The 20,436-nt window shown below is 36.7% G+C and overlaps 1 protein-coding gene and 1 long non-coding RNA gene across 4 annotated transcripts in view; one reads left to right on the top strand and one right to left on the bottom strand.

Annotated features, from left to right (window-relative positions):
• Nucleotides 1-2,828, top strand: part of LOC123596036 — a 49,831-nt gene extending 47,003 nt beyond the window's left edge. For all 3 annotated transcript variants that reach the window (XR_006711493.1, XR_006711491.1, XR_006711494.1), the window contains 2 exons: nucleotides 1,936-2,132; nucleotides 2,692-2,828. This is a non-coding gene — a long non-coding RNA (uncharacterized LOC123596036). The remainder of the gene's footprint in view (nucleotides 1-1,935; nucleotides 2,133-2,691) is intronic.
• The window catches only part of GABRA4 (gamma-aminobutyric acid type A receptor subunit alpha4), a 67,502-nt gene that overhangs the window by 31,720 nt on the left and 15,346 nt on the right, over nucleotides 1-20,436 (bottom strand). Inside the window, exons 3-8 of the mRNA XM_045474177.1 lie at nucleotides 18,990-19,057; nucleotides 17,755-17,975; nucleotides 17,498-17,580; nucleotides 14,564-14,707; nucleotides 13,635-13,787; nucleotides 6,792-7,051 (exon numbers count right to left, since the gene is read on the bottom strand). Coding sequence (XP_045330133.1) covers nucleotides 6,792-7,051; nucleotides 13,635-13,787; nucleotides 14,564-14,707; nucleotides 17,498-17,580; nucleotides 17,755-17,975; nucleotides 18,990-19,057 — 929 coding nt within the window. The remainder of the gene's footprint in view (nucleotides 1-6,791; nucleotides 7,052-13,634; nucleotides 13,788-14,563; nucleotides 14,708-17,497; nucleotides 17,581-17,754; nucleotides 17,976-18,989; nucleotides 19,058-20,436) is intronic.

Raw genomic sequence — 20,436 nt, 5'->3', positions numbered from 1 at the left:
GACATGTGTGTAAGTGGTATGACTGAATTGACCAAAAGACAACAAATAATGCTTTCCTCTTTTTTTAATTTTTAAATGTTCTATTTAGTTTTGAGAGAGAGAGAGAGAGAGAGAGAGAGAGAGCACGTGCGCAAGTGGGGGAGGGGCAGAGAGAGAGGGAGACATAATAATCTGAAGCAGGCTCCAGACTCTGAGCTGTCAGCGCAGAGTCCGACGCGGGGCTCAAACCCACAAACCGTGAGATCATGACCTCAGCCGAAGTCAGGTGTGTAACTGACTGAGCCACCCAGGCGCCCCAATGCTTTCCTCTTAATGCACAGTGGCACTTGTAGATTTACTGAGCTTTTTGTTTTGTTTAATTTTTTTTTCAAAGTGTCCTCCTCAGGTCTCTATTGCTGCCCACTAGGTAAGTTCCACTGTTGACAAGTGGATCTTGTGCATCTCAAGTGACAAGTGCATCTCAGAATGCTAAGACTGAATATCAGTTTATAGCTGCTCACAGTGACCAGGCTCTAGCTCACTACTAACATCTGTTTGATGTTCACATTTACTCTGACAAGAAAGAACGTTACATAAAATACAAATGTTTTTGGACATGGTTGATAAATACATAATTTCAGAGGCACCACATTTCCCATTGTCTGATTCCTATAGTTGACTCCTTATAATCCGTCAATAAACTGTAATTTCTAAACACCATGCACTGTGCTGTGTGAGAAAATAGAATAAAGCCACAATCAATGTTATTAAGGAGCTAGCCATCTAAACTAGGTAAATACAGCAATCACATATGAAACAATTTAGTAATGCAAAATACTTTAGGGTATTATAAGTGATAAATGTTGTGATATAGATTTTAAATGTTGAAGATGGTTCAAGAAATAAAGGATAATAATAATCGCACAATTATTTACTGGGCATTAATCTTGCACTATGTACTTTACATGTATGATATTATTAAACCCTCATGATAAGCCTTTTCAGTGGGTTCTCTCATCACCCCCAGTTTGTAAATGTGGATCCTTGAGACCATGTCCTTGAGATTCCTGAGCTCAGTCAGAATGAGACACATACATGGGAAATATGGCTTGAGTTTGACTTTGAACAGTGGGTAGTAAAAAAGGAGATTCTCATGAGTGCACTTGAGTTACTGAATTCAAGAGGAACCTTCAATTTTTTATTTATTTTTTATATCATCTTTTTATTAAAGGCTCTAAGTAGAGCAAATAGCTCTTTAATTTTGTAAATATCTGTGTAAAAGGGGCGCTTGGGTGGCTCAGTCAGTTAAACATCTGGGTATTGGCCTCATCTCGGGTCAAGATCTCCTGGCTCGTGGGATCGAGCCCCATCAGTCCAGCAGAGCTGCACTGACAGCACAGAGCCTGCATGGGATTCTCCCTCTCTCTCTCTGCCCCTCCCTCCCTCACTCTTGCTCTCTCAAAATAAATAAATTAAAAAACATATTTTAAAAATATCCTTGTAAGAATCTATGAAAAGTCCATGAAGAACAGTTATGGTGAAAAGGAAACAGACAAAGAAATTGAGTAGATGGGAATGGAAAGGTATGCTGCAGTCTGAAAACAGAAATCATTATTGTGTGAAGGGAGACAATGCCCTGCTACAGAATTGCCACTATCTAAACTTGAACTAATTTAGCTTCTTCATTAAATGTGGTTCACTGCTGGGGCGCCTGGGTGGCGCAGTCGGTTAAGCGTCCGACTTCAGCCAGGTCACGATCTCGCGGTCCGTGAGTTCGAGCCCCGCGTCAGGCTCTGGGCTGGTGGCTCAGAGCCTGGAGCCTGTTTCCAATTCTGTGTCTCCCATTCTCTCTGCCCCTCCCCCGTTCATGCTGTGTCTCTCTCTGTCCCAAAAATAAATAAACGTTGAAAAAAAATTAAAAAAAAAAATGTGGTTCACTGCTCTTCTCTGTTCTAGTGAGTGATGCCACCACCATCTCATCCTCCATTTCTGTCACTCAACATTTCTAATCCATCGTTAAAGCTTTAGGCTTAAAAGTATGGGTTTTGTTGGCCCAGCCCTGCAACCTACCAGATAAATGATTTGGGGAAGATCACTTGATCTCCATCAATTTCCTTATTGGTAAAAACATGGATTACAACAGGACACATCTTGTAAGTTTTTTAAATTAAGTTATGTATACAATGTCTGTAAAAGTTCTTGTCACTGACATGTAAAAAGCATTCAGAATATTTTGCTATTTTTATTTATTCATAGAAATATGAACAAAAGATTATTGGGCTGATCATTTTATGTGTGTGTATAATATATACATTCTAATGACTATTATTCATAAGTATATCATAAATTAAATAGTACAAAACAGAGTTTTAATAAAACAGAACAAGTTTTACATTCAGATGCAGCTGAATTAATCTAAATATTGGTTTACCATTTCTTGACTTCATCACCTAACAATTGCAAGCCTCAGTTTCTTCATTTTTAAAATAGTTATCATGATCTTGAAATTAAGTAACACGTGTAAAGCCTATCACATAGTACCTGACACAATTTAAAAGCCAAAGTAATTTTAGTCATTGTATCATTGGATTTTTTTTCACAAGATACCACATATACTCATAAATGCATACTTTCTAACTGAACAAGGACTACAGGATATATTTTCAAATGAGTTTTTAAAATATGATTTTGAGAAATCTTCTCCTTTTATAGTTATTCTCTAAACCATCCTATTAATCCAAATCACCTGCATCAGTAAGAGAGTAGATACTCTAAGAAGTAGTGAGGATATGAAAGGGTACAACCACAACAGTGAAGATCAACTCAAATACTGGAAGGACAGAATCAAAGGCAGAATTAAGGTAAGAGAAGCATAACAGCTGCTTTGCCTCTTGAGATGCCCAAAGACATATTCAAGCTGCCCATAGCTGCCCTTGGATTCTGCCAATCGGCCTTTTCTCCTTGCTTCATGAATATTCCATAAACCATACGCTTTCCAATTCCCAAAGAATAGAAGTGGTCACCATACACCTCTGCTAGGCCATTAACTGGCCATAGGACACATATAGTGACAATGAATCAAACCACTAGTGACCTTACCCAAAGACAGAATTACCAAATGTCATGTAGTCTCTGAGGGCAATTCCAAATAAGGGGTTTAAGCATATTTTAAACAAAGGCAGCTTCATTCAAATAAGTAAACAGTCACACAAGCTGGAATACATATTTGAATAAGCAAATTTCAGCTGTCTGATTAGAATTTCTACTGAAACTCCAAACCTTATATATTTTTAGAATATTTCCTTCCAATAACATATTTTAAAATGTTACTCTTAAGATATTCTTTCTCCTCCTAAATTTTCTTCTCCCTCTCTCTCTCTCTCTCTCTCTCTGTTCCTCACACTCTCCTTCTCTCAATTTTAATGTGTTTTCAACCTTCATAGTTGAACTTGATACTAAAGCCATTCAATGACAACTGACACTGCAACGTCAGCTATGCTCTGGCAGCAATCTGGAGTTAGGAGGATGGGCTAACCCATTAATCACTGTCTTTGGAACACAGATATTCGTCAAGTAAACTGCTGTGGAGATATGGGTTATCATACACAAACAATCACATATTGTAGAGGACTGGAAGCCTACGATGCATATTTTGACCAGATTTCCTTCCCAACCTTTAAATACTATGAATTCTTGACTCTGGGTATGTCATTGCACACAGGTTGTGGCCCAGCCTGCCAAGAGGAGTTCCTGAATCAGAGTGGACTTAGCCAATTGCATGTGCTCAACCAAGCATTTACTGACAATGGCAACTACTCCAACCAAGTGATATATTTAAGGGAACAAATAGAAGATTATTGGTTCTCTTCCTACCTTTGGAAATTCTGCAAAATAACTTGATTTTGATTAAGTGGTACTTTTAAATGTTGATAACATTCTATTATAGCACTAGGGCAAGTTCACTTTGCAAAAATGAAAAGAGCTATGCCAACTCATCACAAATAGAAAAAATATGTATATAAAATATGTCTCCAAATCCAGAATCTCTGGACTTGAGCAATCCTGGGGTTGGGGGAAGTTAGCAGCTACATGGGAGAGTCAGAATGATTTACGCTTTCAACATTATTAGAAAATCATTAGTAGAAATATCCTGTTTCAATACTTAAAATTAACCACTAGTGATATAAAGATACATATAGCTTCCAAAGTACATGAAAAAATAAACACTAAGAAATTTAGTGAGAAAGATATATAACAAAAGCTAATATTAAGAAAGAATTCAAAAAATATAAAAATCAGACCAAATAGAATTCAAGGGAAAAGGTATTATATGGGACCAAAAAAAGGTTATTTTACAATTAAATATATATACGGATACGAAAATAGAGCAGATATGAATCTTTACATGTTGAACATCAGGGTATCAAAGTGTATACAACAAAAAAAGTTAAAACACAAAAAAAAAATTTGACACAGGCTCATATTAGTGGGAGAATTTTTTGTGTCTTTCTTGGTATTTGAAAAATCAAGAAGACAAGAGGTGATTTGTTAGACAAATGAAATAATAATGTTTTAAGTAAAATTGATTTAATAACTAAAAATCAACTTCTTTCAAATTGCCATCAAACATTTATAAGTTTTTAACATAATACAGAACACAATGGAAGTATGATAACATTTACATTTATACAGGTAACATTTCTGAACACAATGTGATACAACTAGAAATGGACAGTGGAGCTAAATAAATAAACCAATTCCACTTTGGAAATTTTATCTTCCAAATATCATAGAGAAAAACAATTGTGTAATTGTAGAATATTTTGCAAATAATTATGGTAATATATATCAAAAGTTATTAACTATGGATAAGGGTGTATGCAATATAGCTCATTGCAATAAAGGAAACTATTATTAAAAGAAACAGTGAAAACAAATTACTAAGAATTAACCAAAAAACTAGAAAAGAGTAACACAATTAACCTACAAAAAGATGGAAATAAAATAAATCATGAATCAACAATTAGAACACAGAAACAGTTAAATAAATGAATACATACACACATAAACATATACATACACACATAAACAAATATCCAAGACTTAACTTTTTTTTGAAAGAAATAGTGAATAGAATTTTTCTACCAAGGCCTACAAGAGAGCAAAACAACTAAAATCACAATAAAAGTCAGAGAGGGCATAAATCTACCCATGGGTAATGGGAAAGGGCTAAAACGGCAGATAATCAGTTTTTTTTTAACTGAAAACAGTGTACAAAATCCATTCTAATGATTTTGAAAATTTTTCGAAACGGTTTACTCTAGAGGAAAATGTAAATTGAGTCAATTCAAATGGACTTAATGGAAAGGGCAATAATTTTCCTACGTGCTCACGTATTATTCTTAGAGAACCAGTGCCTGGAGCTCGTAGGAGCTATAGGTTGTTGACACTTCACCAGTTAATCCCTGCTAGAGCGAGCATGGAACCTGATTTGTTCTACTGCCGTGTCCGTGGAGGACTTCCCCGACCACCTGCATGCCACCCCCCTGCCCCCACGCAACTTCCCGCAGAAGACTTCCCCCGACCACTTGTATTCTGAATGGCACCCCAGCCCTCTCACAATGCGGCAGTGCTTCCTTCCTCTTAGGTGCTCCTGCACTATCACAGCACTGTCGGCATCTAACATGAGCATGTTTTTTAAAGTTTTAACATTTGTTCATTTTTGAGAGACAGAGAAGGACAAAGAGTGAGCGGGGGAAGGGCAGGGAGAGAGGGAGGCAGAATCCGAAGCAGGCTCTAGGCTCTGAGCTGTCAGCACAGAGCCCGGAGGCAGGGCTAGAACTCATGGACCGCAAGAGAACTGAGAGAGATAGTGACCTAGGCGGAAGTCTGATGCTTAACCAACTGAGCCACCCAGGTGCCCCTATTTATGCAGATGATTTTAAACCATCTGTCTCCCTCTCCTCATTCTACATACTTAAATGTAAGCTCCATAGAGCAGGATATTTGTTTAGGAGGGGGGTTACCTACACTGTTGATTCTCAGACCAAAACACAGTCTGTCACGTAGTTGTCAATGAATGTGTATTTGTTGGAGTTAGAAAATGAAGGAATTAATGAATGATTTAACAAATACAGGGAATAAGTTATTATCTACACACAATAAAGTCGATCATTATATATACTGTGATTTGGGCAAAAGAGTTTTAAACCATTACTTGTGGTTGAATTTTTTATTGCAGAATCACTAATGTGCTCAATGTAAATTACAGTAGCTCTTAGGTTTTTACATCCTTTTAGGTCTGTTCCCTTTGGATAAGAATTCTCAGTCTTTGGCGTACATCGACTACAACTATGGGTGTTTTGTTTATTGGTTTTATTTTCTCGTTTAATACAAGGGCACAGGCCCCATCCAGCCCCATGGGATAGTGCTAATGTGGGATCATGTTAAGAACTGCTGCTTTATTTTGTTCAATGAACTCTACCAAAATGCTTTGTCAACCCACTCAAAGATATCCATAGGTTCCTCTTAAGAGTATACCTAAGATTTTCCCTGTCAAAAATCTTTTAATTCTGGCAGCAAGTTACAAACAACTAGCTCCACGTAAATCTAGCTCGTCCAAATCTGTTTAATTTTTAGGCCATTAATCACCGTGTTAAAGTTGAAATTTACAATTATCCTTTTATACTTTTCCAGACTTTAAATAACTCACAAATTGTTATTGGGATTTTCAAATTCTCAGTTTTTCCCCTGGCAATGCAAATCTGCCCAAAAAGTTGAAATCTTAAACTGAAGGAGATTAAGTCAAATACCTGTAGAGGTGTTTCAGGATGCTTTTCTCTCAGCACTGGAGCAGCTGGGATCTCCTGGGGGGCTTTTGATGACTTCCTTTTGGCTTTTTCCATTTGAATATTGGTAAAATAATTGACAGCAGCAAACTCAATAAGTGCGGAAAATACGAAAGCAAAGCAGACTGCTATAAACCAATCCATGGCAGTAGCATAGGACACTTTGGGCAAAGAATGCCGGGCACTGATGCTCAGTGTGGTCATGGTGAGGACTGTGGTTATCCCTTCAAAAGCAAAAGAGCAAAGAGACAAAATACTTTACCATTACTTCTATGAAAACAAACCAACAAACCAACAAACCTAGGGATTTGGTGGGGTAGGGGTTACAAATTTTTCAATATCTCAAACCAAACCATCTTTAGTGGAAAATTTGAATCCTAGTGGTTCAGTGTAATTAGCACAGGTTCTTTTGTTAATTTTTTAAATGTTTATTTTTTGAGAGACAGAGCGTGGGCAGGGAAGGGGCAGAGAGAGGGAGACACAGAATCTGAAGCAGGCTCCAGGCTCTGAGCTGTCAGCACAGAGCCCTATGTGGGGCTTGAACTTACGAACGGTGAGATCATGACCTGAGCCAAAGTCGGATGGTTAAACAACTAAGCCACCCAGGCGCTCCAGCACAGGTTTTTGAGTAAGACACTGATATAATTAAAATCCTGCCTCTATATTAATCATTGGCTCAGTGCCACCTGGATTAAGTAAGGAAAACTCACTGGGCTTCATTTGATACTTACCTATTGGGTTTGCTATAAAGATTACAAATATATAAGGCACCTGTCATATATTGGATTGGTATTAGTATCTGAGCCAACATACCTGAGAAAGTCAACACATCCATCTAACAGGATGTGTGACTTATTGAAGTGCTTATTCTCAACCAGAAGTGAGAAGTTGATAGCATTGTAATTTGGACCATCAAAATTTCTGGGATAGGTATGGCCCATTGCTATTGAGAATCATTACCAGAAAAAGCATGAATTATAGATATTTATAATCTTTAAGTGAATATTACCTATTGAATTAAGATAATAATAAAATAATAATAATCTAGTTGTGAAAGAGCTTAATTTATAAAAGGCAGTACATGTAGATTTCTGAAAAAATTGATTTCTAGAATAATTTTGTTTTGAATATTGGACATCTACCATGCATCAGTTCGTGGTAGGCAGAAAAATCTTTGCAACAGGAATAGAAGTACTTCTCTTTCATCAACAGGCTTCCAAAGCATATCATTTCCAGGGAAGCCTTCTCCTCAACCTAAAAAAAAGGTTAGTCCCCATTCTCAGTATAAAAATTCCACTTGCCACGAGAACTATAGAGAAATGCATTATTTAAAGATGTTAATAGTTGACTCTTTCTGCATTTTGTCTATCTGTTATGATAATCTATGTTATCTAGTTAAGCTTGGAAATTTCTGTGAGAATTTACTATATCCATTTAAACTCATTCTATATAATGCTCAGGATAGCTCATGAATTGACACACCCAGATGTCGGGGGATGAGGAGGAGGAAAATAGTGATGATGATGATGATGATGATGATGATAATGATAATGATGATGATGATGATGGAGACACCTAAACTATATATTCCAACCCATGTCAATCCTTAGTTGAAAGCCAAATAATACATGTCAAACTGAAGAAAAAGTGAGCCCCATGCAGTAAAGGAATAATAATATTTGAGCTTAGGGAGAAATTATATTGTCTCCTCAACTCAGCATTTAATTATATTCTTCCTTGTTCCCTAATTATTCCATGTATGTAAGCCTGTTTCCACAACTTGATTTAGTGTAGCCTCCTTGAGGGCATAAATGTCTAACATTTCTTCAGGACAGACCATACCTCATATAGTGCTGGATACATGATGAATGCATAAGAAATAAAAACTCATTTTTTCACCTCCTCACCAACCCATTTTTTTCTCTAGTCCCCTCTTAATTGTCGATTTTAGAACACAAAAAAATTAAAGCTACTTGCAGTATATAAACTATAGATCTTTTAAAAATATTCCATAAACAGAGAAAGAAATTTGAGGATTTGGTTGTTTTCCCTTTTAAAAAAATAATGGTGATTTTTTCAGAGTTTTATTTGTCTAAAACAGATTTTAAAATGTATGCTTGGTGAAATAAGGAGATATTAAAATAGCTAGAAAATGGAGTATTGGGAATTTATTGGACTTCATTTCAGAAAGAGACCTTAGAACTTTTAGGCCTCCATTTTGAATCTCAGAAAAAATGGCAGCTTTCCCATGCTGCCCATGAAATGTAAATTAATTTTAAAAATTTTAGCTACATAGTTTGAAAATAAATCAAAGTTTTTCTTCTTATTCATAAAAATTTAAGTTTAATGGTCTATTAAGAATTCAAAAATGTTCTACAACTTCCTTACTTCCCCTACTATGCTGAAAACTATGCTGAAAACTACTATGCTGAAAAACTATGCTGAAAACACTTGGGAATAAAACATGAACAGTGCAGCCTAAATAAGAATACTACTCAGAACTCAGAAAATTCCACAGAGCATGTGATAACAAAAAAGGAAAACTCAGGGGCGCCTGGGTGGCGCAGTCGGTTAAGCAGCTGACTTCAGCTAGGTCACCATCTCGCGGTCCGTGAGTTCGAGCCCCGCGTCGGGCTCTGGGCTGATGGCTCAGAGCCTGGAGCCTGTTTCCGATTCTGTGTCTCCCTCTCTCTCTGCCCCTCCCCCGTTCATGCTCTGTCTCTCTCTGTACCAAAAATAAATAAAAACGTTGAAAAAAAAATTAAAAAAAAAAAAAAAGGAAAACTCAAACCCAACTATAAGCAATTTGGGATTTCCCATGTTGCTTTGAACATTTGTTTCTTGTACTAGAACAATTTCTCCCTCAGACCTCAAGCAATGGTCTTCATCTTCTCCTGCTATCATAGAAAGAAATTCCTTTGTTAATGTAAGTAAGTAGGATATTAATGCAATTATTGAGCCATGAACCCCAAAATTACTTTCTGATCATTAAGGAGGGTAAATCCCCAGTTTCATGAAGATGTTAAATTATGCTAGGGACATAAATGCAAAAAATCCTGGATATGTGGCCACTTTCCATTCCTTTTGCACTGACTTGAGTCAATTTAGTTTTAAAGTTTGTAGAATAGCCCTTGAAGGGTATATGATACTATGGTTCATCTTTCCTGACTATTGGCAAAGTTAGGAAAGGTAGCCTGCATAAACAATTGGCTAAGTGTTTGAAGTTGCCATCCTTTTCTTTAGACATTAAAAAGTTCTGTCTGCCTTGTGATCAAATTTAAAGAAAGCACTAGCATGACAGGAATGTGCTTATTACAGCTGTTTTTAGACAGAGCATTTGGTTCAATAAATACTAAAAGAATTGCAAACAGAAGCCAACCCTTTGGATAAGAAGCCATGCTTCCTCTGCGTCTAGGAAGACATTGCATCTGCTCTAAATGGCTTTGCTGGCATCTACCCTCAAAACACTTCAACAACCACAGGATTTTTTTTTTTTTTGACACATTCAAGTATTGATGCCAGTACCTGCTTTTATAATGCTGAATATGTACCATATTGGCTGGCCCGGGAGCTGGGAGAGGACGTGGAAGAGTGGGCTAAGACTGTGCACAAGAGTAAATTTTTGGCCGGCCACTCCAAGAAAATTAACTAGTAATGATTTAGACATGCCAGCTGGCATTTACTCTGGTTTAACATTTTACTATACTGGAATAATTAGAAGACTTAAAGGCATGCAACTTTGCAGATAGAAGGCCTTTGGAGAGAATGTAGAACACTCTGCTTCTCATAGTTACACTAATTTTTTTGAAGGGGGAGTCTGTTTTTGCATGATTTCTAGTGATATCTCTGACCCAGCAAATTCTCTCCCTGAATGAAGAGGGAAATGAAAATTAGGGGAAAAAATATTAATCCAGAATGAATTTTTTACTTGAATCTCATATGAAATAGATTGCCAATGATCCCCCAAACACTTTAAACTTAACTTCCTTAGGAAAATACCATCTCAGTGCCTCAATGAACAATTTAATAACTACCATTCTGACACATCTTAGACATTTCAAGACTTCATTATTGTGCATAATTTCCCTGGTCAATCAAAACCAACATCTCGGCACATAAGCTCAAGACAGGCAAATGTCACAGTTCAAATGGAAAAAGCTACCCACAAATTATCTTCAGCACACATCCATACAATCTCACTCAGTAGCTCTGGAATACTCCACAAGTGCCCACATCATACTTCCTGTGAAGACAGAATGACAGAGTAGAAATGGCAGAGTTCTCAACGTTAGACAGAAACTGTCCTGGGTCCATCACTTATAAGTAGGTGACTTTATACAAGTTTCTTGATTTCTCTGGGTTCTTTTGTTTCTCCATGAAAAATTAATAACACCTACCTTGCTGAGCTATTGTGAAGATTACACAAGATGGCACATCTTATCCTTACTACATGCTACTTAATTTCCTTACAGTGTCTGCGTTATCAAGAAATCTGTAGGAAATGTTGGGTGGCTACAGCTGTAATCAATGTTGTCCTTCTCTGCACCACTGGCGATTTCCATTATTTGGGGACAAGTGAGACAGTGGCTACCAGTTTGTGTTGAACCCAAAAAGCACCCAAAGCTTATCAAACAATCACAATAAACATAAAATACAGAGAAGCTTTAATTATAGTATCAAGTGGTGGTCTCAAATGAGGTAGGTGACAGGGTAGACTTATAATAATCAACATTGAAATAAAATGCATTGTGTGATAGGCATTCTTTCAAGTGCTTTATCCAAATTAATTTATTTAATCCTCATAGCAACCCTGTGAAGTAGGTACAACCATGTATCCTGTTGTAACACATGAGGAAAAGAGCAGAAGCAACTCACTGATGGTTTGTCAGCAAATCAGTGGCAGACTTAGTGGTTAGAACCTTGGCTGCAGAATCTGTATTAAGATACTATTATACCTTCATCAGATGCACAAATGATGGGTCAGTATTTTCTGTTCTAGGTGTTCTTTAAGACCACAGAGAAAAGATGATAAAAATAAGTGATTTTACTTTTATTATCAATGAAATAGTCCCTGAAATATTGATATTATTGGTGCCAGGGAAAGTTAAAGAACTTTGGTCTGATGCTCAGCCTCAGCAGGTACTTCCTGCCCAGTCAGGCTGACTCAACATGACATGGAAACACCCAAGATTGGTATGGGCACTAAATGAGATAATGAGCATAAAGGACTTAGCAGAGTGCCTGGCATTACACAACAGAACAATATATGTTTTCTTGAGAAAGCAACTAAAAATCAAGGAAATCAAGTCGGAACAAAATAAATCTCCTCTCTGTCGGAGAAGTATGAGAGAGAGTAACTAATATGTACTAAATGCACCATATGCCCTGTGATGAGGACCGCACATAAATCCACATCCTCACTAGTCTATGAAAGAGAGATGTATTAGCATGGATATGTATATGGATGGAGAAAATAAGTGCCAGATTCCAGTTTCAAACCCCAATCTGTTATGGTGCGAAGCTTAGATTTGTTATTTTCTGTTTCATTTTTACATACGTTTTTAATAGGTAAAATTTATTCAACACTTGCAACATGGATTTATTCTTTAATTGAACCTTTGCAACTCTATGAAGAAGGCAGTGCCACGATACCTGCTCACTACCCTCCTGGGGTCATACCCTGCCCCCAGGATTGACCTTATGCAGTGGTTTCCCCAGTAGGGTTCTTGAGTAAACCTAAGACTAAAGGAGGGTGGGTGCAGTGTCTATGGAAAATGTCCTCACATTCACGTGCACTGAGGACACTAAGACACCTTATGAGTTCTCTATAAGGATGGGGAAGTGAGATGAGAAGCTCCTACTTCCCCCAGTTTCTTCTCACCAGCATTCATCCCCTCAGCTCTTGTATGATAAGGAATAGTCTCCCGTGGCTTCAATCCTAGTAACTAGAAAAAGCAAAGGGAGATTGACATCTCTTTTGAGGACTATACCTCCAGTCCAGAGCAACTGGGAACATTTTCTTTCTTATCCTGCTACTGAATGCTTGTGCTACTCACAATCGATAGAAAAAGAATAGAGAAATTTGTTAAGTTACATAAATACTATTATAACTAATTATATTATTTAAAAGCATGACTGATATGTAGAAGACTTATGAAGAGCTATAAAATTTAAAACTGATGTGTTCTGGACCTCATATAGCTTAGAATATGATATATAGAAAGCCACTATAAAAAGGAAAAGAAGAAAATATGGTGTGTTCAGAAAAAAAAGATTTAACTAGAATATAACAATAAGCTAATAAACTAGGCGTATAATACCATCCAACTCAATGCATTTAAACCACTTGCATTTTGTTCCTCTTCATTAAAAGGCAAATTTTTCTAAGGCTTTCATATTTATTCAGCCATGACTTTTATTTGTTTTATTGTAAGTTCCCAGTGCATTTCATTTTAACACCTAGATATGATTTTAATTCAATTACACAACATTAAGGTAGGAGCCCAAGAATGTCACCAAAAGTGAAATCATATCCAGTTTCACACTTGGTCTTCATCTGCTGGGTCTTAATAAGAGAAATCTGATGGGGTCCCAAAGGAAGGGATAGACTGTCCATATCCCCTCAAGCCTTATTCGTCTTGGCTGGGAAAAATGGAAAGCTTATGTGATTCTTTTCTGCATACAGCTTGATATATTACTGTTTAATACTTTCTTAGAAAAAAAAATTATGTCTACGAGCTATTCCCATGAATCGTGATCAAAATATAATGTGAACAAAAAATACCCAAGAAAATGAATCTCAATTACCAAACACAGTCCTAGCTGGAACTGATTCCTTGTTTATCCAGAATGAAACTTGAGAAAGAATCACTGTCATAATACACGGAATATATGTCTGAATCATAAAGTAACCCATCTTCCGTCTGAGGTGGAAGTAAACTGTCATAACAATATATTCACCTAGAAATAAAACATGAGGAAAATGTATTATTGGTTATGCAGGCAATTAGTCAGTAACTTCATAATCATATTTCAGCCTAAAAAGAGCATTTTAGACAAAGAATTATCTGTTGTGCATAGCAAGCAAACTGAGAAATATATAGTTCCTAACTATAGGGAAAATGACCCTGAACACAATTATTGTTCTATACGGTGATGAAGCCATTTAATGCATTAAGCTATAACTTTTAAAAAATTCTTGCAGCGCTGTCTATTTTAAAGGTCCAGTACTGCAAAAGCAATTACCATTCAATCTCAGCATTTTCTAAGAGCAGAATATAGACCGAACTTTTATGGGAAGTCAGAAGGAAAAAAAATGGAAACACACACACATTTGAAAATACTGCCTTAGTTTTCAGAAACAGCTATATTTCTAAATGTTATATATATATATATATATATATATATATATATATATATATAAAGAAAAATACAAAGAGAAACATATAACATAGAACCATAGTTAACATCCCTGAGTTCAGGTATATTTTATGGGCATTTAGACAAGCTAATAAGGGAAACAAACTGTAAGATTTCTAATGGCTCTTGATAAGTACTTTAATATTACATCTGAAAGCAACAATTAAGAAAGTTACTTAGGAAGCGGTAGACTTATTCTCAGACTCTGAAGCCCAGGATTCAGAAGACTCAAATCCCAGAATCTGTTTTCAGTCCCACTTGCAGGCTCGAGAATGAATGCCAAGTAGCATATTGATTTTAATTATTAAACATCTCACCCGTAATGGACTTGATAGTTTCACTCGACACAGTTTGCCCAATCAAGTCATATTGGACTAAGCTGGAAGACTCCTTTGGAACTTCCACTGATTTCTCAGGACCTTTTGTCCATGTATAAATCATCTCACTCTTCGGATATGCATCTGAATGAGAGCCCAGAATGTGATTAAAGTCAGTGGTCCTTTCCCATCAGCACTGATGGTCAACATTTAAGAATATTACACATGTTCAAGAAAGATGGAATAAAAGTAAACAATAATCGTGATTTATTAAAACACGTTTAAGACTTAGAAAACTGTAGAGATTAAATAAACAGTCTTGCAACTCAGCATGTTTCTTGCTCTTATGTCGAGAATTGGAGGAGAGATTAAAATCGGAGGAGAGGCACTTGGATGTGTTTCCATACTAATAGGAGAAGCAGTTGAAAAGCGGAAATAATACCCCTCCCCCCAAAAAGTACTTCTTTCCATTCTCACTCACTTCCAGGGCCTGACCAACACTGACTCCTTCCATCCTACGGCAACTCTGTCAATTAGAAATGTACCAGACGCCGCCTATAATAATACAACAACAAAAACAAAAACAAACCCTACTGTTGGGAGAGCTCTCCAGGGGTCACCTATTCCACACTGCCTCTGGGCAGTCCCCGTGCCTTCTGGGAACAATTCGGCACTGACAACTGGCTCTGCTGTTTGTGGAGCTCTCCAGGGAATATCATTACACAACCAGTTCCACTACCTTTAAACTCTTACAATCAGGACATTTTCCTTTCCATCTTCAACAAATCCCTCCCAGAGGCAATTTAAGCCCATTTCCTATTATTTGGTGTTCAACTCAAATGGAAACCAGCTGCTTGCTGACCAGTCTACCCACAACAGATAGCTTGGCTCACGCACAAATAAGTTCAAAAGAACCAAGATGAATCGGTTCCCTCCACAAACCTTCCTAAAGTGACTACAGCACAGTAGGTCCTCAGTGAAAGTTTAATTCTACAAGAGTTGATACCTAAGGAGATTATTTTTACAAACAGCTTCTCAAAACAAACTAGGAGGCTTGTGTTGTCATTTAGCAGTATAGAGTCATGTGTCAACATTTCTCTCCTAAAGTATATTCATGCTTCATCATACATTTAAAAGACCCTGAATGCTATGTTCCTGCCCATGATATTTTAAATTGGGTATTCTTGGGGCACCTGGGTGGCTCAGTCGGTTAAGCGTCCGACTTCGGCTCAGGTCATGATCTCGCGGTTCATGAGTTCAAGCCCCGCGTCAGGCTCTGTGCTGATGGCTCAGAGCCTGGAGCCTGTTTCAGATTCTGTGTCTCCCTCTCTCTCTGACCCTCCCCCATTCATGCTCTGTCTCTCTCTGTCTCAAAAATAAATAAATATTTAAAAAAATTAAAAAAAAATAAATAAATTGGGTATTCTTCTCTTGGCTATCCTAACGTGGTGGAATAACCTTCCTCTTAATGATTCAATACTTGAGGCAGGAAGTGGGGGCGTGGGCAAAATGGGTGAAAGCGATAAAAAAAGGTCTCTTTCTAATTCCCAACCCAACAAACCAACTTCCAAGGAGTGATTTCTTTATCTAGTACAAACCCTGACTAGTGCCAACTATGTTCAAGTCACTCTGAAGAGTGCGTCTCGATGGGCAGCAGAGGTGGATGGGTGGGAAAGAACTTCCCATAGATAAGAACGATCTGTAGGGGAATTTAAATTATTACAGTACAAATGGATTTTAATTATGCCCCAGTGAGATCGTCCTTTCTGTCTATGTATCTTTTTAATTTTCTCTCTTTAAGTCACTGGTCAGCGAGTAAATGACTCTCTAGCTTTAACCTAGCTCACCAAACACTGTGATTACTAGGGGTTGTCAAAGAATGGTGAATGCCAGTTCTCATTAAGTTACGCACAATAGTAAGAGCAGGCAACAGTTTCACAATCAGTGCACTAAGAATCCAAAGCAATAATAAAAGCCAGCACCTGTTTTTGGTAGATTCTGAGTGAATCAAATATTTGAGGCACACATTAGAAGAAGCAATCTCATTTTTCCACCATCTCAGGTAAAGGGAGCTTGGGGGAAGGGATTCCATATTCTTTACTACCTATTCATTTCACCTTCTTGCCTTCACCTCCACAAAATATTTGCAAATCATCTACTTCATAGCTTCTCCTCTAGTACCGTCCTTGTCTAAGCCACTGCCATCTTTGATGGTACTAAAGCAATAGCCTCCCACTCTTCTCTGCTTCTACTCTAGTCTCCCTACAATCCATTCTCCATAGAAAAGCTGAAATGAAATTGTAAAATGTTAAAGAATGCCAAATCCCCTAGTAAAACCTCCCAAAGTCTTTCTGTAGCATTTACAATAGAATCTAATCCTTAATGTGGTCTATAAGATGCTACATGATCTGGATCTGTCTACATATCAGACCATATCTCTTATGATGCTTTCATCATGCTTCAGCCACTTTGGTTCTAACAGTGCTGCTGATATTATCTTAACCTGGTCATTTCAAGAAGACCTGAAACCTCTCTGACCTTTTTTCAAATCTGCCATAAAGAATTCTGCTTGTAACAGACGATGTTAAATTACTCCCTCTCCCCCCCCCACCAAAATCCTTTGTACTTTCTTTGTTACACCACCAACACATGGAGTTCAGAAGTCCTTAATTTCACCACTGACCACCAACCTATTATTTATGAGTCAGTTTACCCGGGCTATCTGTCCAAATTGATTTTTGGTTTTTGGATAAGGGGCTGTTTTTACTTCTTTATTTAAATATATTAGGTAAAATAGAGTCTCCTAAAAGTCAAATCTTGGACTGTTATTGTCATGAACAATGATTTATGGATTATGGGAAATTGTGCACATATATAAATATCAGCTTGCGTTAGATATTAATAAATTCTAACAATACTTTTATTGTAACTTACAACTTCCAAATTTCAAAGGGCATGCATGACCATCCATGGGGAAATCCACCAATCTCATGGGACACTCCGCACTTATGGTGAGTCTATGATGGAAAAATGCGATTAAAATTAACTCTCACTTTAAAAATGATTTTTTAGACACCTAAAACGAGAAGGATGAAAAGAAGGAAGGAAGGACAGAAGAAGGGAGAGAGAGAAGGAAGAAAGAATGGAAGAAAGCATAAAAAGAAAAGAAGGAAAAAGAAAAAATTGACTACCTCATTGTGTATAAAATAGTGCCATTTCTCATAATTCTAAAAAGCTTGTTTGGAGCTGTCATATTATGTGAAACAGATTTCTTTCCATTCCTGAAGAAAGTATCAGGTGTCCATACTTTTGTTACCATCATATTGTTCAATCTCAAAATTTCAATGGGGCCATCATATTTTAGTCTTTTGTCAATCCACGTCTGTCTGAAGAACACATCCATTGTGTATTCCTAGGGAAATTAGTTTGTGACATTCAAATCACAGATGACTACACATAAATATGCATTAAATTCTAGCCTCTATCCCACTCATAAAAAAAAAAAAAACTACCCAAATAAAAACTAAATTAATAGGAGCAGAAATGTTCTTACATCAATGGAGCTAAATGATTCTCAGAAATTAAAGCATGTTGTGTCCATCTTGATACCTTAATCTTCTACTTCATCAGGTAAATAAATTACCATACACATGAATCATTCAAGACTAATTACTATAATTTAATAAAACTACCAGCACAAAGTAATTACAGTTGTGCTTTAGACCAGGTAGCAAAATTAGTAAAAGTGTAACAGATATCATTGTATTATTAATCACAAAATTGTAGGCATCTCTAAGACAAGTAAAATATGTAAAAAGCAATTTTATATTCACAAAATTTATTAAAATTAGCCTAGGCGCCTAAGGCCAAGGAAAAAAGGTAAAGTAGGTCCTTAACCTTTAAACTACATATATTTAATATTAGAGGGCACAACTGAATAGATGAATTCATCCTGACCAGTGTTTGGTGTTCTAACCTTTGTAAGCATGAGAGAGAGGCAGGAAGAGAAGGCATAGGGGGGCGGGGGTGGGGGGCAAGTTGTGAGCAGTTGGGCCAACATGGAGTACTAAATGCAGTTAGGACTACAATATAGTTTTATACAAAAACTAATTACACTCATCAATTTTCTCCATTTCAATAATTTTCTAAGGAAAAAAAATCACTACATAAAAGGTTGTGCCACTGACACAAGTAATAGTAAGGTTTTTTTTTCTTTGTTGAGAATAACTCCAAACCAAAAAATACTCAAATATTAGAGCTGAAATGTAAATTCAATGTGTTATCCTTATAAACCTTTAAGTCTAATTAGGAGGCTCCTTGACTTTCTAGCTGTGTGCGATTAACAACAAGATAAATATTATTTGCCCTCTCTTCTGCGTGTTTTCTTCAAAAGGCAAAAAGTACATGAAGTTTCCTAAATACCTACCATTTCCACATCAGAAACAGGTCCAAAGCTGGTGACATATATGTCAGTTTTTACTTCTGTAACAGGACCTAGTAGGTATGAAGTAAATAGGAGTGAAAAAAAAATACCAATATTACAGGCAAGGAGAATAGAGCAAATACAGATATATCATGTTTTTACTGGCATCTTAAATATTTAGTGAGATAATCCACCTCTACAAAAAAAATGTAGACAAAAGAATAACAGAACCAGAAAGCAGTGTTTATTTACAGGCAAAAAAAAAAAAAAAAAATTACTTAGGGTAACATTGTTTCTTAAAGAAATACATCACCTACCGGGCACTACTGTCAAAGGCAGTGCAGGGAACAAAAACTCTTAGCCTTTGTAATTTTTTATAGTCCATCATCTGATTGGCCCTTAGTAAAGAAGCGAGCTGTTAAAAAGAGGGAACTTAGCCACAAGAGTGAGGAGGAGAAAAACCATAATGGTCGTCTTTGGAAAGCTGAGGATTCTACTTAAATAAGAGCACAAAAATGATTCATGGCACCTTTAACAGTAGGTACACCATCCACCGGTAACTGAGATTAAAGACAAACTCTCCTACAAGCCAGACCTATTCACCTCTTGCCACCTACTAGCTGTTTGATCAACGGCAGGCTACTGAACCTCTCAAAAGCAGCAATCGCACATATCAAGCAAGACTACCGATAGGGATCAAGTGAAATTGCTCACATAAGACCCTGAGACACAGTGACTCTCTCATAAGAGTACTTATTAAGTAGTAGTTTCTCTTGGCTTCTGATAAACGCCACTACTGAGATTCTTTCCTAGGTGTAAATAGCATTGGTTCAGAAACAAATACATGGGTGTGTTTGGCAGAAGGGAAAGGCGGGAGCATCATGATAATGGGGCTGACACAGATTTTAGACAAAGGAAAATTGCTACAATCTGGGTTTAGCATGGTGCTTAAAATCAGGAATTGTGGAATTTAAATTTGGCTCTTTTCAAATATACGATCTTAGTCAAGTCATGAATCCTAATAGGTTAAAGTTTTAATGAGTATTAAGTAAAATAATAAATGTAAATGACTTGCCCCAGTCTCTAGAACATAATGCTCTCAATAATGATAGTTATTATGATATATATACCTTTTTATTCCTAATAAAAATAAAAAATTGTTGCCCTCTTGAACATCATTTCCTTAAATGATGGTTTATACCATTGTATGGCCAGAAGCTAGATACTCCATACTGGAAAGAATAACATTGCTATCAAGATGCACTATTTCCTTTGGATACTGGTTGGACAATTGGATTTATGCCAAAAAAAAAAAAAAAAAAAAAAAAAGAAAAGAAAAGAAAAAGAAAAAGACAAATAACAGTTAGTATAGCTTAATGCCCTAGGTCTAAAGTTATCCTCATAAAAATGAATCAGAATATTTCTCCCTGTATAGGATGAAGACTGAGCC

Source organism: Leopardus geoffroyi, chromosome B1 (assembly GCF_018350155.1).
Source record: "Leopardus geoffroyi isolate Oge1 chromosome B1, O.geoffroyi_Oge1_pat1.0, whole genome shotgun sequence".
Lineage (NCBI taxonomy): Eukaryota > Metazoa > Chordata > Mammalia > Carnivora > Felidae > Leopardus > Leopardus geoffroyi.
The sequence above is the reverse complement of the archived record's forward strand: the minus strand, read 5'-3'. Positions and strand labels throughout refer to the sequence as shown.